At 42.9% G+C, this 24,824-nt stretch overlaps 1 protein-coding gene across 2 annotated transcripts; it reads right to left on the reverse strand.

Moving 5' to 3' along the window:
• Window positions 1-1,355: 1,355 nt before the first annotated feature.
• On the reverse strand, window positions 1,356-23,084 carry ZYX (zyxin). 2 transcript variants are annotated; one of them, XM_007425905.3, is made up of 10 exons: window positions 22,898-23,084; window positions 15,391-15,668; window positions 7,415-7,602; window positions 6,600-6,698; window positions 5,493-5,996; window positions 4,089-4,239; window positions 3,665-3,834; window positions 2,554-2,732; window positions 2,299-2,419; window positions 1,356-2,211 (listed from the first exon to the last, which is right to left on the reverse strand). In XM_007425905.3, the coding sequence occupies exons 2-10, from the start codon at window positions 15,644-15,646 to the stop codon at window positions 2,101-2,103; spliced, it is 1,779 nt and encodes a 592-aa protein (XP_007425967.1). In that variant the 5' UTR covers window positions 15,647-15,668; window positions 22,898-23,084; the 3' UTR covers window positions 1,356-2,100. The 2 variants fall into 2 exon arrangements, with proteins under 2 accessions (XP_007425967.1, XP_087994688.1); XM_088138562.1 differs by lacking the exon at window positions 22,898-23,084 and adding an exon at window positions 16,286-16,443.
• Between the last annotated feature and the right edge of the window lie 1,740 nt (window positions 23,085-24,824).

Here is a 24,824-nt window from a genome sequence, read left to right on the forward strand (position 1 = left end):
CTGGGGAATTCTGGGAGCTGAAGTCCACTCATCTTAAAGTTGCTGAGGTTAAGGAACCCTGCTTAGTCTAACCAATATCAAAGGCAACCACTTGGTGGTTTTAAGAAAATGAACCAGATTTTCAGGAAACTTTATTTTGGGCCAAATAGTACACTCAATGGAAATCCCCAATTCAATGGAATTTTTCAAATACAATGAAGATTTATTCTCTCAATTCTGAAATTCAGTAGAATCAGAGACATTGCTTATTATGTATGTATCTTCCGACAGCATCTTTGGATTGTGTGACCCAGAATTTACAATCTATCAAACCAAGCAGCCAAAGGACATGGCCTGCCTGGTACTTGACAGCTCCACACTTCTGAAATCTTTGGGTAGGCAGCCAAAACAGAATACTGAAGAAATACAGCTTCTGCTGCAGGGTAGTTTAATTTATCACAATTTGGGGAACCCTAATCCAGGGTATTATATCCTATCCATGATACTTTTCTATTATACAAACAACTATTCATTAGAATGGGAAGATATTTCTAAAAAGAGCAGGTAGGAATAGATAACCAACTGTATGTAAAGCACTCTTATTAGACAATTATTTTTAAAAATTATGGAATGTTTAAGACAATAGTAAATTCTTTTTTGCTGATATTTTTGTTTGCTGAAGTTTATGATTGCTCAATCAATATGGACTTAACTGGTCTTTCACCACTTTCGAGAGGCTGGAATTTCTTCCTCCAGCACAAGACATGGAGGACGGCAACTCATATGTTGGTTTGGGAACTGAACTGAAACATGTCTGCAGACGTCTGGTTGAGGGAGGACATGCTAGCCAAAAAGGAATAGCCATTCTATCACACAATATATATCAAGGGCTGGGAACCATCAGCCACAGCAGCTGGAAAACCACAAACTATGTACACACCGAAAACCCTGAAAGTAGTAACCATACAGTACTTCTGTTGAAAGGGAAAGGAGGAGCAACTAAATCAGTGTTTAAGGGAGAAAACACTACTGAGAGTAAGGCTAAGCATTAAGAGGCACCACATCCTTTACTCTATGGTGCCCCCCCCTTTCCAGCCCATTTCTTCCCCCTCCTGGCCAGCCACACAACTTTAAGGGAAAAGCCAGATTTCCCACCCCTGTTCCAATTGAATAAAGATGTGAAGCTAGAGGGTGAATGTGTAGGCAAATCCCGAGCCCTCCTGTCTGCAAAGTCAAACTAAAAGAGGAAGCCCACTCTCTTTCTTCTACATGACCTTTAAGACAGAAGATGAGAGAACAGATGACTGCTGGTAGTTTAGCTATTGTAACACAAGAACTCTATTCCCCACCCCAAAAAAGGTTGGAATGACAACAGAGAAAAAACTGCACAACTTTATTGATGCAAAACAACAGTTAAGGAAGGACAACTCCTGATCACACCACCATGCCAGCTTCACAATAAACTCCTAAAAGCCTGTTGTAAACAAATAAGTAGCCCTTTGAATAGTGTGCAGTGCAGAAGTGACTAGGCCAAAGAATCACACATTCACCACACACAAAAAGAGGAACCACCTTGATTAGGGTACGCACGGAGAAAACTGGTCCATTAACTCAGGAGTAAAAAGCTCTCTTGCTGACACAGAGAAGCATCCTGGCAAGTGAGTCCAGTACAGAAAACAAGCCAGCTGTGAAATGTATATTCTGTCTCTAAAATAAGGTATAAAATAGTAATTTACATTCCACATTTGAACAGAGGACAGGGCAAAGCTCCACAGAGAAATAGCAGGTTGGAAGAATCCAGCCTTTTGTTCCAGGACTACTTTATTACTCAGTAAGACTGCAAGGCTTATAGCAAGGTTAAGATTCCAAGCCAATGTCCACAGTATAATATACTGCAGTGAGAGAAAGTGAGGAGTTAAGACCTTGTATTGTAAGGGATACATATTCAAAAAAAAAAAAAAAAGTGGAGGAGCCCTTACTGAAAAGAGGGATACTGCCAGACAGGCAAAATGCGCTCATGATCTTAAGAAGGAGAGTCATAGGAAAAAGCATAGAGAAGATCAGGTCTGCTGCTTTGGATGGGGGGGAGTATAACTGAGGGCATCTCCTGATTCAAGATCCTCAGACCGCAGCTTTGACACGTGTGGTGTGACATTTCCTACACAGCACATGGCCATCCAGGGGGAAGCAACCATTGTCATCTGCTTCAATGGACAGGGGCTTCCCACAATCCTGAAAGGTGAACAGAGAAAGAAATGAGTAAGACAGACTAGATGCCAATGTCAAGAAGCAGGGAAGAAAAGTGTGGAAGCTGCTCACCTCACACTTGTAACATTTCATGTGGAAATTCTTCTCCAGGGCCACCACACGAACAGTCTCATCCTTCCCAGGCTCTGGCATGATGGGCTCAGCACAAACTGAGCAGCGGGGAGCATATTTTCTGCAGGCATAGAAGAGAAAGTACAGGAAATTCAGAAACTCAGTTTCAGCCTCTGGTCAAATCCAAGCCTGAGGGCACGGAGGGCCATCATCGCCAGAGGGGAGAAGATGAAACTCATAAGGAAGGGGACATACCTGTGATAATCATCCACACAATGAGGCTGGTTGGCTTTATCCACAATGAAGGATGCCCCCTCCAGGGGTTTGTGGCACACCACACATGTGAAACATTGAGGATGGTAGGAATTACCAGTGGCCCGCAACATCCTGTCTGTGATGGTTTGCTTGCAAACACAGCATTTCTCTAGGGTGCCCTGAAGAACAAAAAGAGGATCAGAAAGGAAACAAATCTGCTTCCAGTTGAGAGCATTACTTCTTTCTCTGGTAGAACATGGCCATCAACATTAGTCAACTAAATTCAATCAGGTTAGCAGTCAAGAGGAGAAATTGTGAAGAAAATTAACCCAATTTAATTGTAACCTTAGCTATGAAAGATTATTTTAGTAACTTTAATCTGCCATATGCCAGGACAACGCACTGGCTTGTCTCATTCATCTGGTTTAAGAACTCCAGAAATAATGCTTTTAACCCTTGAAATGTTCTCCTATAGCTCCTCTTGTGAAAGTAATTTTCTACGAAGTAAAAGTGAATGGCTATTCACAATTAACTTGAACACTCATACATCTTTGTATGTGCTTGAGTACTTCCATAAAAATAATACTTAGATACAGTTCAAATGCAGCCTTTACACAAACTTGGCCATTCCCTGTGGCTTGGCTTCACACGTGGCCCACCCAATGACATCTAAAACCAAGAGCTATGTGGGAGCACAGTGGGAAAAATGTGGCTACTTCTCAGGTTAGTACTCAAGTGAGCTCGTACGGAAGATACTTTTTGGGTCCAAACATTCCAGAATCTTGACTGGCCATACCAAAGGAGCTTGGTGAAACGTGGTTCATGCAGACCTGCTGTTCACCATCTGATGTCCTTCAGATATGTTGACTGCAACTCCCAGCCAACACAGCCAAACTCTATTTTTATTTAACTGGAAACTGCTTCCTCTCATAATAATAAACAACTTGCATGGCAAACTAGCATAAAAGGTCACCACATAATTACACATGTGGCTCTCATCTGCTGATTGTACAATTCCCCAAAATAAGTCCATGACAACCGGGCATGTACTGCTAAGACGGCAGGCATCATGCTCCTTCTCCCCTCTCCCCTTCTCCATCATTTTGCTCACCGCATAGCATTCTTCACAGAAAGGCTTTTCGTCCACATTGTAGAACTGTTGCCCCTGCAGTTGCCTCTCACATTTGAAACAGGTGAAACATTCAACATGGAAGAGCTTGTCCAAGGCACGGACTGCAGGCTGGGTCCGCGACAGGGCCTTACTGCACAAACCACAAAGTTCTTGAATGGGAAGAAAGGGGAAAAGAGCTTTCAGTCTGAGTAGATACATACGAAAGTATTAATCCCTCTAAGCCTTATCTGACCCTGCATGATTGCAAAGGTGGAACTTTTCCTGAAAGGTTTCCTGGAGAACTAAGCGTTAGAAAATTTCCCACCGGTGTATTAGACTGCTGCTAACAGTAAGGAAAGGAGCAAAACTAGATTGAAGTCCCACTCCCTCCTAACCCCCCTAAAATTCACACACCCCCACAGACCAGAAGTGGAGGCTTCGGCATGGGGTGGATGTTCCATGTCCTTCATGAGCTTCTGGGTTAACATCTCCAGCTCCTCCACCTCCTTCATGGTCAGAGCAGAGTTGTTCCGGGGTGGATCTGATCCAGTGTTTGGAAGAGATATGGGGTTGCGCTGGACAAATAAAGCAGATAACCTGAGATAAGTACAAATCTCCAACTTCTAAGCATCCCACATTCTGGAGGATATGTTCAAGATCACTTCATGCTCCCTTTAACACTGCTGAGCAATGAAAAAATTCCTGTGCCATTCACCCATTCTATCCAGTCTACACTTCCTTTCTTGATGACCAGGTGTTTAAAAAAAAAAAGAGGGGGAGAGATTATTTTGATTCTATCAGTGGCATTTAATTAGTAAATTTTCAGGTGAAAATTACTAGGATTGTATTTCCACTCATACCAAAATTCATAGGTTCATGGTGACTAGGGAAACAATCACTCTCTTTCAGCCAAAGCACCTCCCTCCAACCAAACTATTTTGAGGGTAATCCAAAATGTGAGAATATGTACTTTAAGGAAAAGACAAATTATAAATATATAAAACTAAAATATAGAAATAAGTGCACCATATGCAAAGTTATTTGCTGGAATTTTTTTTTAAAAAAGACTTCTATCCAAAGACTCTTTCGTACTACTATTAAAAACATCTATACGAGCCTTATTTTCTTTGCAACTGATCATCTCAGTTGTGGCATGCAGTTAGTTCAATAACCAGGTTCTCCAGCTGATCAAAATATAAGGATGTACCTGCTGCTGAGGCAAGGATAAAGAAGCCATTTAAGGTTTAGGTTTTTAAAAAGGCACTGATGCCAATTCTGAAATCCTACTAAGGCTTCTTTTCCAGTTTTAAAAGCTAAAGTATTTAGGCAGGTCTGATTTGAGATCTATGTATGAAATCCACAGGTCAAGGGTTGCATGCAGACCCCAATCCCTGTTCATTTTTTTTTTCAGAACCCACCTACCCCAAATCATGCTAAGACTATTTGGCAGCAAAACATCAAGATTTAGGGGCTTTTTTTCTTACAATATGAAGCAAAATAGATGTGTTACACCTCCAATAAACCTAATACACCTATTTTGCTTAATCACCAACCTCCAAAATGCCATTCAAGTGACATCAGCCCCATACTCCCTATGGGTTTAGAGGGCTTTTTGCCCTCAAAAAAATACAGACCACAGTAACCAAAAACCATGTGTCTTTGATACAGAGAAATCAATTAACGGGCTATCCTCTTTCTTTCTTTCTTTCTTTCTTTCTTTCTTTCTTTCTTTCTTTCTTTCTTTCTTTCTTTCTTTCTTTCTTTCTTTCTTTCTTTTTTTGCATGCCTCTCTTTAATTCTTCACTCATGTACAGATCTGCATCCTCACCGTTTCTCGTGGGGCAGGTGGCTGTCCAGTAGGATATGGCTTCTCCTGGACCTGCGGTTTTTCTCGCTGTTGTGCATAAGTGAAGGTGGGAGGCTGAGACTTCGGAGCTGAGCCTGTGCTCGAAGGGGCTGGGAAATGAGACTGTGCAGGAAATGAGGCAGCCTGTTTTGGCAAAGTTGAAGGAGCCCCAGGAGCTGGTTTAGGTACAAATCTGGGACCCGTGGCAGGAAGAGATGCAGTGAATTTAGGGGCTGATGGAGCTGGAGGAGGAGCAGGAGGTGATACTGAAAGCTGCACGGATGGCAAGTCTTTACGCTGCTTCAAGGCTGCCCATGGTGGAGGAGCAGGAGTTGTTTCCTCTGGCTGTTTGGCCACGTAGTTTCCACTGGAACTGGATACAGCCTGGGGAACAGGGGCTGGAGTGTCTTTAGCTGGAGTTACAGTTTCTAGAGAACTTTTAGAAGCAGAACCTACATTTGCTGGAGCTATGGGCCCCGAAGATAGCTGCAAAGGTAAAGATGAGAAAAGGCCAATGTAACAACCTCCAGTTCCACCCCACTCAGAGTATCCTAGTCTAATCTAACTTCAGCAATGGAGTTGGAGAATGGAGAAAGGTGGTGACAGCCAGCCACTGGCCCACACATTCTCACCCAAGTCTTCTTTTACACTTTTCAAGCGTAAGGAAAGGTACAGCTACTCCAGACTGCAAGAGCTCAGAGACTTAGTTTGAATGTCTTATTTTCTCACCAACGCAGACTTTTCATCTCAAAGTCTGCGTTTCTGAAAAAACCTGATCCATTGCTTACTTTCCACAAAACCCAAAGACCTGGACTTAATTTTTACTAAGGTAGTCAAATTATGGCATGGCTAGACCATTTCTGATTACAGATGGATCTTGCAAAAATGTTCTGTTATATAAAAAAGTTATCCTCACACAGAAAGCTAACCAATCAAGGAAAAGCATCCTAGCTCATCTTCTCCTTAAAATACTTTTCTTTTCTTTTTTAAAGAATGCTTTTGAAAACTCTTTAGCCACTCTGAGCCTCTGTTTGCTGACTACCTCAGTTCAAACTAGGTTTGGAAAGGCCATCCTGTATTGCAGCTCACCCGGGTTTTGAAAGGGTCATTCTTCTCCATGTCATCCAGCATTGAGGACAAAGAATCAATCTCCAGATCAATGCTGCTCACCTTTCCACGGGTCTTCTCCTTCCCCAATGGAAAAGAAAGGAAGGTACATGTTGAGAGAGTCAATACTAGTCAACACAACTATGTTTAGAAAGAGAACAAAAGGGAAAGATGGCAAAGGAGAGCCCTAACAGTGAGTAATTCATTCTTAATTTGTGTTGTTTCCACTGAGTCTCAGCTCCATTTCAGAAAAAATAGCCTCCAACTCCAGAGCTTTCAAGAAGTGCTTGCAGCATGGGGCCCATACCAGGTGAACTCTCAGATGCTTGAAGGATGACTACAACTGCTACTGCTTGGCAGACAATCTTTCATACAAGCTCCTCTTTCTCCCCACAAGTCCCAGAAATATGTGCATGGTTGAAGAAAACCCCACATCACTACTGCAAATACACTATGCAAAGTTGATCTGCATAATGTACAGATGTACCCAAAGACATTTTAAAAAATCATGCAGAATTGCAATTAAAATTCATTCTAATTACTGCAGAGCATAAGCAATATTGGGGGGAGCAAATGCTTTGCTCACAGATATACCCACCCTCCCTTCTTGCTTCATTTTACACAGACATGTTCATTCAGGCATTCTTGAGACTGTCTGCTCACTTATTTAGATCCTGCCCCAGCACACACCAGAGCCCAAACATCCCCAGCATACTGGGAACAAGATCACTATGGAAAAATAGAGGTTTCCCCAATAAGTCCTTCCCTGCTTTCCATTACCTTGTATGAAGACTCACCTGGGAAACAGTTATGCCACTCAGAGACCCGGGTTCTTCCTCCAGCATAGGAGGAGGAGGGGAAGGAAAGACCTCTTCCGGAGCAGGGGGAAATGGTTCCTCAAATGGGGGAGGTGGGGGAGGGAATGCACTGTTTGAGACCACCACTATTTCTTCTCCTGGAGGCGGTGGTGGTGGCAAAGGAAGTTCTGCAGAGAACAAGGAGCATGGAGTGTTAGCATCTGCTCATCCCATCATCTTTAATCACATACCTCCTCAATGACTATAAAAAAGGCTGCATTCCCTCTTGGCTGAAGAAGCAGCACGCACTAAAGTGATACAACAAAAAGAGGAAGCAGTTCTACTCAGACTCCAACTCTCATAACTATGAAATGGTGAAGCCAATGATCATGTTTATCCAGGAACACTGGAAGTTTTGATCCAGCAGATTTGGAAAGAACATAGCTGGGGAAGGCTGATTCACTTTCAACAATTCAATACTGAACCATGCCTTCATGTGTGGCAATACTATTTGAGAAACATTCGACCAATATAATGTTATAAATGTAATTCAGAATTACAGAATACATGTAATGGGAAAGCAATTCACCTGATTTTTTTTTTAAAATCACGATTAGGGCTACCTAATAATTTAAGCAGCAAAAATCCAGATTACCTCTAGATGGGGACAAAGAGGGTTTTTCTTTTGTTTTTTAATACTTTGCTGCTATCTATGTCATGTTGATTTCTGCAGCCCAGATCTGATACCTATTACACACAAAGGACAGAGATATACTGTACACTGATATTCCTTTGAAAAACCAGATGCTGAACAGGGAATACTACAGAATTCAAAAAATTGAATGCTCATCAAAACTGTGTTTATTCTTCCAAAATAATTTTTTTAAGGAATGCTAATTTGTAGCAAGATTTTGTGGTTTTTTTTATTATTATTATTATTAGATTCTGTAACAGTTTTACTTAGTCTAAGCAACTATGCTATATTCCCATATGCTTGAAATCCAATTCTTTTAAGTGTCTTAACAAAATTATTGTTTATAGTTCTGAATCATTTCAATTACCATAAAAATCACCTGCAAAGTGATAAAGTAAAATGTTGAGAGTTAGCTTTACAGTACACTGTAAAAGGCTATTCTAGTGGTGCTTTCCATCCTTTGAGCACATATATATATACCTCTCAATTTCTGGAAACTCTGAGCAACATTTCAGTACTGTTATGGGAGCAACTATGGGGGAAGGATAGGAAGATCACAAGAATGTATATGTGGGGAGGGGGGATATTTAGTAGTGTCTTGTATCTTTGCAAGGATCTCTGATATTCAACACAATCTGAAAGAGAATGTTCAGGCACCCCAGGAAGCCCAAGAAATTGACACAACATACTATAATGCCAGCAAGACAAGACCTTCTACATTCAAATGTCATCCTGAGAGATGAATCACCCTTGCCTTTGGGGAGAAATACTCACCCTATTTTCTTACAAAGGATTGTGCTAAATTATAGCCACAGCTACCAGAGAAAAAAGACAAAATGACCTGCTCAGAATGGCACCTTCACCCTTGTAAAGAGACACGCCCACCACAACACAGAACATCTCAAGACCTTCCCATATATTTGCCCAATTATTGTTACAGGAACCTTCTTCTATAAATGGAAAGCAGAGGGTAACAGAACAGTACACACATACACTGTGTCAGTTCCCAGCAGGCAGATTTTACAGTAATAGAAACCAAGCTGGAACAGAATTCTGTACATTGCAGGACTTTTAGTTCTCCAAGTCAGTCAACCCTCAATGAGGCTCTCAGATTACATGGTTTATTTCATCACATGGAAGTGAATGGTTACTATTTGTGAGAGAAATAGAGGCAGAACTTACAGACCAAGCACTATATCCTTCTTTCTTACATTTCTTTAAAAACATTCTTACATTTTCGGCAAAGAGGCACTTTGGGGATAGACCAGGGCCTTGTTCTGTCCCTTACTGTGCCCAAGGTGGGAGAAAAGGACAGACATCTTCCTATCAAATCATACACTTTTAACTATTCTAGCATCACTTTCCATAAATTACTATCTACTCCCTTTCTCTGATCATCTCCTTTTACCTTTCTTTCATACCCAATGCCATGAACATATTTGATAACTGAAGGCAAGAAAGAAAAAAGGTAGGGAAACAGAATTATCTTTACCCACTAAGATGCCTCAAACAATCATTCTTGAATGATTGTTTCACTTTCTCTCATCCACATACTTCTATTGTTTGGCTATGCAGACTGACACCATCGCTCATGGATTTGCAAGGATCACACAGATTGATCTGTGAAGAACTTAGTCACCTTACTGCAGAAAGGAGAAGTACAATATACACCACAGATCAGCCTTTCCAACCTGCCAATCTCTAGATATACTGAATACCATATACTCACATATACTTATAATCTCACATTTTTATGAAATTGGCTGTATAAAGTAGCAAGAAATGACTGCCACTTTTTAAATTCTGAAGAACAGATGACTTTGTCTGATCAATGCTAATTCATGCTATCTCAGAAACATGGAATTCTGCCATTCTCTAAGGAATGGGCTATGGTTAGATCTGAGATGCTGTGCTTCTACTACTCACAAATTCAGATGGGTTCAATCTTCACACATATCTCCCAAACCAAAGCAAGCTCCCTTGAGAAATGGTGGAAAAATTATAAATACAAACAGACAAATACAAAGATTCCCAACCATGCAAAGTCAATCTTCATTAGGAAAAAGGGAACAGAACGCATCTTGGCTATTTTTTTCCTTCCCATCTTCTTACATAGTCTTTCCTAACAAAAGACCTACCTGGTCAGTAACAAGAGTTTGATGGCTTAAAAAAAATAGGGCTAAAGTTTAATGCTAGCAAAAATTAAAAGGCAGAAAAATTAATATTCATTCATATAAACAAAGAAGCTTGCGGAGCTCTAGATACCCCCATGCTTGCTCCCTTTGATAGTAAAGATTTTGGCAGAGTCCTCCTATTTTCTGTGCAACAATACTATTAAGCCCAAGAAAGAGCAAATCAAAGAAATCTTTGTGCATCATTTCTCATGGGGCAAAAAACAGTCAAGTCAATGCATAAGAGTAGGAGGAGGACTAGTGACTGTTGACTCCAGAGGAAAAGAGTCTGAGCGCCAGATGTTGATTACCAGCTGCCTATCTCCCTCTTTGAAGGAAATGAGACTGCAGAACTGAGCTAGCAAAAAGACTACTATGCCCAAACAACAACTCTTCCTCTTTGGGAAGAAACAAGACAATATATTCTTTATTTTTCAGGCAAGTTAAACTTTTGCTCACATATAAAGCTTAAGATTGTCCCCATATCAAAACAAACAGAAGCTTTCAACTCTGTTGGATCTGCCCACAATGACAATGTACTCGCTTCAGTTATGCATGTTTTTGTCACTACTGGTGGGCAAGTGACTTCAGGGCTCAGCTCCCACTCCTTTAACATCTCATTTATTATTTGCAATATTTATAATCTGCCCCAATCTCAGCAGATTCTGGGTGGGGTGCAAATTAATAGAATACTTCAAGACTTTTGAAAAGCAAGCAGTATTTATTGATTTGTGTACCCCACCCAGAATCTGCTGGGATTGGGGCTGATTATAAATATTGCAAATAATAAATGAGATGTTAAAGTTTACAATTGTGACAGGGCCAATTTTCACTGTGCAGTTGATTAAAGCAAGGGTTGGTTGACAGTTGGCCATTCACAGGCTCACAGGCCATCTATTACCTTCATATCCCTCCCCTTACCCCAAAATCAAATTATGGCAAAAATACTATCAAGTTCAGGGAAAAGCAGAAACTACTCCCAGTATTAGGGAATGCAGTACAACATTTTTTGCAGTTTCTGATCAAAGTATTAAGAGGGAATCAAGGGTTTAAGCTATTTTCCAGTCAAGTTTAGCAGCTCCTATTCTATAAATTCTCAGATACCGAAATGCTGAGAAACCTGTCCTCTTGAGAACCATAATACCATTGTTCAAATAAAACAACTGGCCAAGAAAAATGTTGAATTCTAGGAACTCTTGCAATTAAGTACAGATGCTGAATTGGCGAAATTAATCCCAGTCTGTTCTCTTGGGATGAAAGGTGTGAGAACAAAGGAAGATGAATTTGCCTACTCTGAATGCTAAATGAAATAAGAGCTATGCTGCCTGAAACCAATTCAACATTCTGCATGACCAAAATCCAAACAAAGTGGCATCTGAATATAATGAAGATAAACAAAGCAAATTTGACAACAATTAAAATGCCATTAGATAAAGAACGAAAAAAGGAAAAAAAGAAAGAAGACTCCAGTATTTGGTGACTTCCCCTTTTTTGTGCTTCTGCTAATTTACAATTTTTATAAACGTTTGGGCCCCCTTAGAAGCCAAACTGTAAATGTTTGTATTTGCCATGCTACATGATGTATTATTGTACGTATGGGAATCATTCTTGCTCAAATTTGGTTAAGCTTCTATTGTGAATATATGCTGTTAATTTTGTCACTGCTGCATATTCTCCAGGTTTAAGGTCCCAATCAGATATTGTCAGAATTGTATTTTTCTTCCAGTATTGGGCAAAATTTATTCTCGGTGTGAGCATGTATCTCATTAAATTGTGTTGTTTCTTGCTGATTTTTTTCTAGGATTATACATAATAGGAAAAACTGTGGTTTCATTTCAAATTTTAATTCCAAAATTGTCTATGCATCTCTTTCTGGTACTTTTGAGGTTTTTTACATGTCCACCATTTGAATAAAATGCTAATGGGCTACACAAAAACCAACCGGCAACCAAACCTGTTGCACGGCCTGAATCTATACGAATGGACCAGGAACTAAAATCATGGCATTTGTTTAGGACCAAGTGATTTTAGAATTGCAAACTCAATCAATAAAATAGTCCTTTCTCCACTCTCATAATAGTCTGAATGCAGGTAACTTGCAAGTGTAAAGTTCCCTCTGCAGTCCACGAACAATTTTACCATATAACCTATGGATTATCCAAACTATCACTGAGATGTGACTCGAGATGTCATCTAACTCTTCTGCATTAGGATTGCTATTCTTTGTGACATCCATACAATTATGTTGTGATTTTACTTATTTTTTCCCATCAACAAGGGATCAAAGCAGATGTTTCTAGGGGCAAAATGTTTCTAGTTACGTAAATGAACAGAACAGATTTTGCTAACTCAAACTAATGAATTTTGGAGCATTTCTAGATTAGGAAAAGAGAATCAAAGTGAATTTACTACTAGCTTGGTTAAACCCTGAAGGAAACTATCAAGTCCTTTTTTCTTGCTGACTGCCTTGTGCAATGATAAGCCAGAATTCTGCCTTAATCACAAATAAGCACTCTGCTAGTAGTGCTAGGATCATAAGCCATGGTTCATTCTTTATTTGGCTTATCACTGTGTGCAAATGCTAGGTCATCCCCATTATGGAAACATTAACCACTTCCATATCTAGTTTCCTTTGCCTCTCTAGCCTTCCTAGATGAATGCTTGAGTTCTGTATCCGTAAAGCACTACTGTTCTTACTCCAACTTGACAATATTTCTCTCTGCCCTTCCTAACCCCCATTAAAGAAAACACTGCAGGACTGAGAGCCAAATTGACTCTTGGATTTCGACTTCATGTCTATGAATTCCTCCACCCCACGTTTGCCAAACTTTGCAGGAGATATTTCATAAGGTTCCATCTGTTGAACTGGCACCAATGCCAGTTTTCTATAAACTGGACTGACTAGGAAGATAACCAAGTCATTAGATACTAGCATGGCTATTTTGTCCTGTTGACTTTTTTCACATGCAGATATCCCAAGGGTATTTTATAATTAAAATGACAATGTGCTTCCAGAGAGATCCCATTAGCAATAATACAGTATGAATATTAAAAAATCCATAGTCTCATATCTGCCTTAGGCTAAAGAGGCAAAAATTACACAAAAGCTAGATTTGGGACATAAGCACCAGGGATTCAAATGGAATGGCTATACTAACTATTGTGGTAAACCCATAAAGGCTGTGACATCTCAAGGATCAAATACTATTCTGGCATATTCAATTATACTAGCGAGTAGCATTCCAACATTTATTTTTGATAGTGAAGAAGCCACTTTAATGTTTGTTAAGATTAAACAATGGATTAGGAAAAAATCAATTAAAGTTTCAGATAAACCTAGAGTTTTGATTACACTTAATTGTGCATCAAGTAACCAAGTCATCCAGAGTAATTTCCATTGTAAATTTTAAAAAAAAACATTCCCATGTTGTGCAAATATTAAAAAAAAGTGATCTGATTTTGAAAGACTATTCAGAACCTCAAAAATGCCTTTCCACAGCTGGGTTGAGAGAGAAGCAAGGGTTTCATTCAGCACACATGTTCTTGGGTTTCCTCAGATGAGATGAAAGTGTACGTATACTTATTTTTTATAGCCTGAGAAAGAATTTTAATATTACCCAAGCTTAGCTATGGAATCAAGGACATGTCTTTGGGAGTCTGCCAGCTTTACTAGGGCAAAAATAGGCGACTTGAATTCCTAGGATATCTGAAACCAAATAATGAAGGCAATATCCTACTTAAATGTGAAAGAAAGAAAGAAAGAAAGAAAGAAAGAAAGAAAGAAAGAAAGAAAGAAAGAAAGAGGGAGGGAGGGAGGGAGGGAGGGAGGGAGGGAAGGAAGGAAGGAAGGAAGGAAGGAAGGAAGGAAGGAAGGAAGGAAGGAAGGAAGGAAGGAAGGAAGGAAGGAAGGAAGGAAGGAAGGAAGGAAGGAAGGATAGATCAGAAGTCCCTCTGTTAGACAAGAACATCCTTAACGTGGAGTTGAAGAAAGAAGGAAAGAAAACAAAGAAAATGACTTAGTCAACAACAGCTGATTAAGTAGATCAAGGGAAGGGGGATAAAACAATCATGACAAGCAGAGGATAGACACACAGACAAAAAAGCACAAGTACATTAAAACGTCTTATTCAGATATAACTTGCTCTGGACTTTTGTTCTCCAAATATGAACTTGGTTTCAAGTACAAAACAAATTAATGCCCCCTCCCCACTGCCCCCCACATCTGAAGATTGTAGGAAGTCCAGGGAAGCACACTCACAAAACAGATGTATTTAACCTCCCAGAGCCTTAACACATCTGTGTTAAGACCTTTTTTTCCCCTGAAGGGGGAGGGCTCACAGTACCATTTTGCTACCACATTTTAGCAACTTGATCCTGATGATTCTGAGGACAGTGCAGATTGCCCAGCCATGCAATAATTAATCTCACTGTACATGTACAAACAGCTTATAACCTCTGTACCCAACAATTGCAATCTAAAAGCAGGAGGGCAGATGGCAGGTCTTTCACATACACCCTGGGGCACTTGCATCTCTCCCCTAGACATAATAATTCAAACATCTCTTGCCAGCGTTCCAGAACCAGAATTCTCAACTATTTTTGGAAACCTATGGTAGAACCCTTACCAGCGGTAGATGCTTCATCATTAAATTGCTCCTGACTATATTCACTTATTACTACTGTGAGTAAGGAGGAGAGGCACTCAAATTAAGAAACCATGGTTAGCCCAAGGCCACTTATTACGTTTTTGGTGAAGACAGTAGTCTTCATCCCCAGCAGGGTAGTTATCTGATGCTCCTCCCTCAAGTCTAGCATTGTTCTATTGAAGGATATAATATTCCAGATGATTCAGAGGCAAACCATGGAGAGTCAGCCCCCAACTCTCCCATCTGAGATTGCTTTCTCATTCTTCACTCAGCAAACTTCTAGCAGCCACACCCTCACAGAGTCTATTCCACATTTTTTATAGAAGTCCACACCCTCTTCCAACCTGGCAGCTACAACTCTGATGTGATTGTGAGACATTTCCCCACCCCCACCATCTTTCCATCTTGTCCTTTGACTGAGCATCCTTTGCTTTTCCCAAATAGAAGGCAACAAGGATGGCTTACCTTCAGCTGGGGGAAGAGCCACAGCTATGGGGATCTCCCCCACTTTTCCTATCTGGGCACATGCTCCAGCAGCAGGGGGCAGCCTCTGCTCAGAAGCGTTTTCCGGAATTGATCCAGCAGCCTTGAAGGGATTCACTTTGGGCTTGGGAGCAACAACTGGTGCAAATTTTTTCTGGGGGCTGTAGAAACTTGGAGTGGAGATGTTGATGCTGACAGTAGAGGTCATGCGGGTTCCTGGGGCACCAGATGAGGCCATCTTGCTGTGGGTGGCACAGGACCTAGACAAGGAGGGAGAGAAAGAAAAACCCTCCCATCAGTCACGAACAAGGCAGAAGCAGTGTGGGATCTGGTGCCCAAAGGGGTGAATGAGGGTATTTAAGAGAGCAAGGGAAAGGGGGGGTTAAAAAATGAAGGGTAGAGACAAGCAGGATGCAAAGGACAAATAAACAAGGTCCACAGAGTAGATAAGCCTGAACCTCCTATCATGGTGAAAGAACAGCCAGGCCTGAACTTCTTCTCTGCGTGTATTTTGGGAACAACCAAAGCTCTATCACATGGGGAAAGATGGACAAATGCCACAGGAGAAACCACATGCCTCACAGGGTAGGTTCCACTCTTAGAGACATGCCTGGGAGTCAATGTCGCTGCATCCATGCATGCATGAGAGAATAGGGAACTATGTATCATGGCACAGGGTGAAGAGGGGAGCTCTGCATTTCTACCCATTTTAATGCAGACAACACAGTTCTGCCCAGCCTGCCTGCCTGCCTTCACGCCCTCTCACACGCCTCTCTCGGCTTGCCGTCCCCTCCGTTTCACTTCACCTCAAGGCACTGGCTCTGACTGGTCAGCACAAAGGCAGTTCGGCAGCAACAAGAGAAGAACAAAAGGAAACCTGTCTGTTTCCATGGCGGTGTCATCTGCGAGGCAGCCCCTGCAACCCCCGGCATCCACGGGCAGCCCCGTTGCCTCTTCCTCTGGCCTGCGGCTGGTCCGTCCCGCCTGATCCTTCCTGTCACAAGCGTTCTCGGGCAGCATCTTTGCCGCTCAGCTACCGGTGCTGCCACTCCCCCCGCCCACCCACACAGGAAGCAGCTCCTAGACCCGGCCAGTCGCGCTGACACGTTCCTGGAGTCACAACTCTTCCCTCCCCAGCCTGAGCAGCACAGAAATTGCCCAAGAGCACACACGCACGCACGCACGCCCTGCTGTTGGCGCTTTTCGGCTGCCCAAGCAGCCAATTATCTGCTATGACCCTGACAGGGGTACTTTTTTTCATTAAAAAAAAAAAATGTTGCCTTGCAGTATGTCAGACAACTGTTCCCAGGCAGTTAAAGCGCAGTCTTACAAGACCAATTTAAATGAATAAAAGGCTATTCCTAAAAGAGTTTGGGTTTTTAAACATTAAATGCTGGCCCCTACAGTTTAAAGCACAGCAACTGTGTTGGGAAGGGTGTTTATTTAAAGGCCTGCACTTAAAAAAGGTAAAGATTATCAACACATTAGTATGTGTGTATATATATCACTGTGCAGGTGATGCCATCAAGGTGCTTTCCCAGCGTCTGGAGGCTGTTCAGATCTTGAGAGGGAAGAACAGGCTTCGCCTGATCCCTGACAAGACTGAGTGGCTGTGGGGTTTAGGGTCCTCCTTCTTCACCTAGTGATATTTCATTGTTAACTCTGGGTGGGATAACACTCCCCAAGACAGAGTTGGCACACAATCTGGGGGTCCTGCTCAAAGAGAAGGGACAGCTATGGCCAGGAGAGCCCTTGCAGTCTTGCGTGCCAATTCTACCCATTCCTAGATTGGGAGGCACTGCTCAGGGTCACTCATGCCCTAATCACCTCCCAGTTCAACTACTGCAATGCAGTCTACATGGGGCTGCCCTTGGAGAGCATTCAGAAGTTTCAGCTGGTCCAGAATACTACAGCATGTGCAACAGTAGGCTCATCACTGCTACATGAGCTGCACTGGCTCGCAGTAGGCTTTTGGGTGCAATTCAAGCTGCTTAAAGCCTTATATAGCATGGGGCCAGGTTATTTGCAGGACTACCTATCCACAATGGTTTCTGTCCATCCCACTACATCCAGTAGAATCGACGTGTCTTATCTTATGACCTTTTTTGCCACGGCCACTAAGCGAATCACACAGTCATTAAACAAATAGGGCTTCCCCCATTGACTTTGCTTGTCAGAAGCCCCCTGGTAATGTCACAAATGGTGATCACATGACCCTGGGATGTTGCAACCATCGTAATACATGCCGGTTGCCAAGCACCTGAATTTTGATCACGTGATTGTGGGGACGCTGCGACAGTCATAAATGTGAGGACCAGTCGTAAGTCACTTTTTCAGCACCACTGTAACTTTGAATGGTCGTTAAACAAATGGTCGTAAGAACTACCTGTAGTCCTTAAGGCACTAGGCTAGAAACCAGAGGACTCTGAGTTCTAGTCCTGCCTTGGGCATGAAAGCCAGCTGGGTGACTTTGGGCCAATCACTCTCTCTCAGCTCATGACGCCAGGCTCAGGCGACAAGTCAGCTGGTCAATTCCTGTCGCAACCAACAGTTCAACATTCAGTTCATCCGAAAAAAAGTGGACCCTGCACCTGCGAGAAAACACTAGGAAGAAAAAAATAATCTTACTACCACAGCCTTTATTAACTCACATTTGTGACAACTTTTATTCATCAAGAACAGCAAATTTCTCATTCCACTGGCACTCCACACTACACTTGGCCAGATGAAAGGATAAAAGCGCAGTCCACCACACTGTCAGAAATGCACCCTCTCAAGATGCAAGAAGATATCTTTAACACTCTGCTCTAGATAAGCAGAATGGGGGGGAAATACTAATCATGCTGTTATATTCCATCCCAAATTCAACCAGTTTTCAGATTACTTTCCTTATTCATCAGGTTCCAGTTGGGTTCAAGGTTGATCCAAAAACAATGTAAATGCTGAAGCATATGATTATGATTATTAGATTTTTATTTTTACTTACAGAGAGAGTAAGAGGTCAACTCAAGGCGGTGAACATACTTAATACTCCTGTGGCCTATTTTCCCCACAACAACAACCCTGTGAGTCTCATGGGAACCTTAACCACTACACCAAACTGGGTCTCACGAGTTTATGTCTTTAGAGTGTCCTCAGGTCCTGGCAGGCCTTACCTTATATGCTCCCAAGTTTGGAGCATTATGTTAGACATGTCACTGGAAGGCCCTGGACACAGGAAGATAATTTCAAAACTCCGAATAGCTACCATTCCACTGTCCACCCCAGGATTTGACAAATGGGAACCTGCTTGTTCTGGATTCTGCCTTTGTATCTGAGTAGCTCACATCAGTTCCTGTCTAACACCAAGAAATGCATTAGAAGCAGTTCCTCTTCAAGTCCTATGGCTTTTTCCTGACATTGAAACATTTCTTTCTTCATCCTGCTTCATGCAAGTGAACTCATTATTAAAGTCCAAGTTATTTTTTTCCTAAGTTACTTTAAACATAAGGTTCTGTTTTACCAACTTTTCAGGTTATATTTGACCAATTTTCCAAGAGATGGCAGAACGGGATTACATAAAAATGGAAAAGCGCAAGAAGATACAAGAATATGGTGTGGAGTCAGCTGTCCCAGAAAGACACTTGCACAGTATGAGCAGCTGTTCCCAACTCCTTCACTCTCCCCCCACAACAAGCCTCTTTCCAACGGCAGCTGCCCTGCCCATCTTATCCCCTTTCTTGCTTTCACCAGCACCAAGTCAAACACCACTTTTTGCAATCAGTCTCTCAAGAGACACTTTACTTCCAAGGTCAACTGATAAAAGGAGTCAAATTGTGCTTAAGAAACCAGACAAGAGCCAGCATGGGGTGAATTCTAATGTTCACATGGGCAAGTAACAGGCAAGGGAGAACATTTTTCATGTGAGCAGGTCTCAGCCAGTCATGGTATCTCTAAGCTCTAGGACAGCTATTTGGGACAGCAGCCACAAAATTTTCAATGAGTACCTAATGGCTTTTGGTCAATCAGATTAAAGCTTTGGGCTTAAGAGTGAGAGGAAGTTGAGTACCAACTGCCTTCAAAACCAGTGAAAACTGCATGTGCAACTCATTTTAAATTGCTTAAGGACTTCTACAAAAATACTTTCTCTATCGCCCCAAAGATTAAAAATGAAGCTCTCCTTCCCACAAATTCTGCCTTTTTCAAAGTAAATGAAAAATAAAAACCTCAAGGCCTTCTTTGTCATTCCACCTCCCTGAGGAATTCCTTCCATGGAGAACTACACTAAACTGATTCTATAAAAATGCTTCGAAGACACACAAAAACTCCCCTCCACAAGAGCTGGGCCAATATAAAAGTTATACAAAAGCTACAAGCTATTTAATTTTCATTGCTATTATATTAGTCTTGATTTAGTGGTCTGATGGGGGAAGAGATGTCCATTAGATCTGAATGTCCATTAAATAGCAAATGGGATGTTATGCATGTGAAAAATGGTATTACACATGCATAAAATGATCATATCTGTTATGTCCAAAGCCCACTAAATGAAGGTCCAGTAAATCAGGGGTGAACTGTATCTGCAATTATATTGCTCCCTTAGGTAGGCTGGAAAGACAGAATGCTGCTTCCTTAAACCAGAAATAACATTTTCAATACTGATATATATAAATAATTTGTGGGGGAGGGGTGAAACCTTAGTGGCCCTCAGTGGAAATATGAGAGTAGCATCAAATTTCCCTTCCCCAACCAAAAATAATTGGCTTTGTGAGCATATTACATGAATTCTTCTTTTCAATCATTTTCAACCTTCTCTTCCTTCTTTCCTCACCACTCCCACCAAGTGTTCATTGCTAATTGTTCACTGCTAATTGTTTGCTTTTTGTTTCATTGGCAAAGAGAGTGAGACTGCAAGAAAGATTCAGGCAAAGAAAACTGGGAAGGGCAGACAGAGTCCTGCAGCCAGTCTGTGTAATTTTTAATTGCATACAATTTTTAACTACAGTTTCTAATTTACATATGAATAATTTCTCTCCTTTTTGGAGGTATAGAAAGCACAACAGCAAAAACTATGCCATCTCTCGATAGGGAGGTTCTACCTTTGAATATTAAATGCCTTTATGCCCAGCTTATGAGCAATGTTAGAAATACTGGGCCTCATCAATTCCAAAATGATATTGGTTTGACACAGCAAGATTTTAATGCTCCGGCGATGCCAGCCTTTCCCATCCAAACACATTGGACTTCATTTTAGCCCCAGTCCGCACGACCAGTAGTAAGGAACTAGAGAGTTATAGTCAAAAAATTGCAAAGGACATCATCCTAGGAGAGGCTGTACCATCCATCCTGCTTCAGTGCAGTTTCAAGTATCTAGTGGTCAACCACTGAACGTACTCATAATGAACATTCTCAGTACAATGTAAAGAATGAGTCCAATATCTCTACCAGAGTCCAGATTATGAAGTGACTGTAAGATTTCTAGTGGGTCTGCTACATGAAAGCATTCTATTTTTGACCACAACACCACTTGAAGATTCATAGCCTATTGCCTGTGATGATCATCTTGTCCTTTTCATTGCACAACCGCTCCAGAATGACATAGTCTTTTAGACTGCTTTTATAAACGCACTTCATTTTGATTTTTGCAGCGTTATGGACTTTTAACACTGGGGGGATGTTTTATGAGGAATACTTTTAATTTGTGCACTGCTCTGGGCTCCTTTGGGAGGTAGAATGGTATTAAAAAAACAGTAATAGCACGGCTTTCCTTTAGAATGGGAAATGTGCAATATGCAGTAACTAAAGGCTGAGGAAGAAGGCGAGGGCTCTTTTTTAAAACTGAAATGTTTTTGCTCAATTTCCTAGTTTCAGTTCCTTTCTGGTAACAGCCCTATTTCTACTACAACTGCCTAACTAATATGTTTAATTCTGGAAATGTGAGCCAATTCCATTACTAGAACCTAGGTTGTCTTCAGGACCCAGACATGCCCAGGTTGGTGCCTGCTTCCCAGACAAGACTTTGTAAGACTGTGATCCACCAACCCCAATACAGCACATGTGTCATGGATTAGGTCTTTGGTTGCATGTATGACAATTCTCTGGTTCTTGTAGACACAGACAGATGGTGAAAGCAGGATGTTTACCAATGTTCTAAGTCATTCTGCCATATGTAGATGGTGGGCTGGGCTTGGTTTGATGGTTCATGGTATGCCTAAGGAGATCAAAGAATTCAGCTCTGTTGCTGAATCACCTTGGGAATAGCAGGGGCCAGAAGATCTAGGATCAGTAGATCTAGTTAGCATACATGAAAGAGAAAGCTTTTCCTACATAATAATGTGGAGGTGGAATTGTACTAAGTTCTACCTCTGAATTCTCAACACTGATATATAAAAAGTGTAATTATGTGAGCAACCCAAGAGTCACATATGGTCCTCAGTGGAAATAGGGCAGCAGTAGCATTCTTCCCCTTTCCAACACTGGAACATTACTGGAACAGCATTGTGAACAGATTGCATGAATTCTGCATCTGCTCCCTTCCTTCCTCTCCACTGGTCCTCATTGCTAATCTTGTGCCTTTTTGGTTAGTAAAAGAGACTGCAGAAAAGTTCTGGGCAAAAAAGCAAGTTTTATTAAGACCGCACAGGCTGTCAGTGTTTATAAATGTATGTATGTATGTAGATACAATCACTTAGCCCTATTTTTTATTCTTTCTTTTTTCATTGTGAAGGCTTGTCAAGCCCTACCCAAAAGAGAGAGGGGAAACACACCGGGGAAAACTTCAACAAGCAGCAACCCCAACAGTCTTTCTAGGAAGGACACACAAGTCACGCAAAAGCTGCCGCCCCGACAAAAACTTGCAGATTCTTTCTGCAATCTAAACACATCTGGAAAAGCGCTCGGGGGCGCGAGGTTGCACCAACCCCCTCCGGCTTGTTTTAGCTCAAAGCAGGCAACAATTCCCAGCGCGCGGCTCAGCTTTCACCAACTGGCGGAACTTTCCAAGACAAAGAAGGGGAGTCGGCTGCGGGGGATACTGCCCCTAGGCAGGGGAGGGGGTCGCAGGAAAGTCCGGAGACGGCGCCCCGCAATTTGTCAGCGTTTCCCGAGAGAGTCTCGCCTCTCCTAGAAATCCTTCTCTCCCCTTTCGGCCCAAGCTTTGCCAGTCTTCCTTTCAGAGCAGGGCGGCCTCCCTCCCTTCCACCCCCTCCCCCGGGACTCTCAAGGAGAAGTACTCGCAGTTTCTGCCGGCTGCGACAGCTCCTCTCGCAGAATTTTGCCTAGGTTGTCCCCCTTGCTGCACGCGGCGGGGAGACACTCACGCACGCCGTCCAGGGCTAAGTGGCCGAGTTCACCCCCGAGTGGCCAATCAGGGCCCCGGGAGAGGCGGGGAGCCGCTCGCGCCCTCCAGCCCAAGGCGGCAGACATTCGGAAGAGCCGCAAGGCAGAGCGATGGCGAGGGAGCCGGTGGCAGCGAGCGGCGGCTCTCCTCCGCAGGGAGAGGCAACCTTACCTTCACAGGCTGCAGACTGCTCCGGGGTTCCGTGGGACTAGAAGGCGCTGCGTCTTTCCGGAAGGCGAGGCGCTGTGAATCACAGCCTCTGGCGGCGCTGCCCGTGGCCAGGCGTCTCTGCCTGCCTGGCCCGAGCGCAACTTTCTAAGCGGGCTAGCTTGCCAAGAGGGGAGTTGAGCAAGCGGGGATGGGGCGGGGGAAGCCGAGCCGCCGTAGCCCCAGTGCTGCCGAAAAGAGCCTCCCCCTGCCCAAGCGTTTGACCATAAAAGGAGAGAGGCTGCGCTGAGCTAACAGCTGAGCTCACTCTTCGGGGAATGTGGCAATAGGGGAGGCCGGCGACGGAATGGGGGCGGGGGATGCGCGCTGAGCGGGACCGAAGCTTCCGCTGCTCCAGAAGTCCGTCTCGCCGCTCGTTGCTCCCTCCCGACGGGTCTGCCCGTTTGCTCGACAGCCAGCCCTACTGCAGTGGGCTTCCTTCTTCCGAAGTACAGGAGTCCCGCGCAGCGCGAGTCTCGGGATTCCTGGGAAGTCAGCGGGGCTGAGTTTCACTGGGCAAATGCTGGCGCAGAAACAAGTCCCCTCGAGCTTCACTTAACGTTAGCGCAGCGCCCGATCCCAGTAACGTTTGCCCACCGGGCGAGTTTTATAGCTTTTTATTCTGGAGAAAGGGCCGTAGTCCTAGGAAAAAGAGAAAGCCATTTATAGGTTACCAATGCTGCCGCTTTTGTTTCGCTCTTGCTTTCGGCCCAGTCGTGATGCGCGACTTTCCGCCCGTTGAGGCGGCCCCCACCTCCCCTTAAGCCCCCCAAGTGTATGGTTTTCTTCAACTTGGGCTGCTCCCCTCTTCCCTCCTCCTCAACTTTATTTATTTATTGAAAAATCCATCTTGAGCTTGCCTCCTGGACCCTCGCTGCCCCCGTCGTCTCCCCCTAGAAGTGATTTCATTTCCTTTGGAGCCCCCAAGCTCAGAGAAGCTGCTTTTGATGAGTCAGGGTCTGCCTGGCCTCTTCTCCACCCACTCTCTCTCTTTCTTCCCGAACCAGTTGCAAGAGTATCTGACTCAGAATTTCCTTTTTAAAAATGGTGAAGAAGTGTGTTCTTTCTACATGAAAAGCCCCCACATTTTGCATTACTGTACCAAAATGGTTGCATTCTTCCTAGCGTCAAGGAGAAAATCGGGGAAATGGAAGCTTTAACCTAGGTGTAATTAATACAGTTCAAAAGCTCAAATGAGATGTTGGTTGGTAACATAAAGACAGCCATCAGAACAATGTTGCGCTATTTCTGCACTCTAGGCTGCAGCCACAACGTGATTTCCCCATCCCTAATATGTGGCTTGCACCTTACACGATTTTTGCTCTGCAAGTATTTCATGGAACCAAGTTGCATCCACAGTCCTCTAATACAATCTGTCAGAGTCTGCAATGATGTACATAAACTACCCACTCAAGGAGACTGATGACTTCACGATGACACGCTACAGCAGTGTGCACCCATGTCTCATCTCTCACACACACAGACACGCACGCAAGGCCACCGTTCACTCCCTTAAGTAGCTGCGGTGTTTCAAATTCTAGTGACTCCACTACAGCCAATTCCATGCACCCCTCTAGGGAAGAGGTTGATTTTTTTAATCCCTTTTGACTTCTCACAGTCATGACAGGCACAAAGAAGAGGAAGGTGAAAGCATAACAGTGTAGCTCCCATGCAGTTTCTTTCTGACCCGCAGCCAAGGCACCCAAGAAGCACAGCCTCAGCATGGCTCAGTTTACACAGCGTGCTGGGGCATGGTTTGCTTTTAAGCTTGACTTGTTAACAAGCCATAGAATCTTAATGGACAGCTAGTAATAAACCATGATTTCTAAACCACAGTGGCTGGATTCACACAACAACTACACCCATTCCAACAAACCGCATTATTACTTAG

This window comes from Python bivittatus, unplaced genomic scaffold (genome assembly GCF_059951505.1).
Source record: "Python bivittatus isolate LINGU-HERP-01145 unplaced genomic scaffold, Pbiv_v1 ctg000270_np1212, whole genome shotgun sequence".
Taxonomy (NCBI): Eukaryota; Metazoa; Chordata; class Lepidosauria; order Squamata; family Pythonidae; genus Python; species Python bivittatus.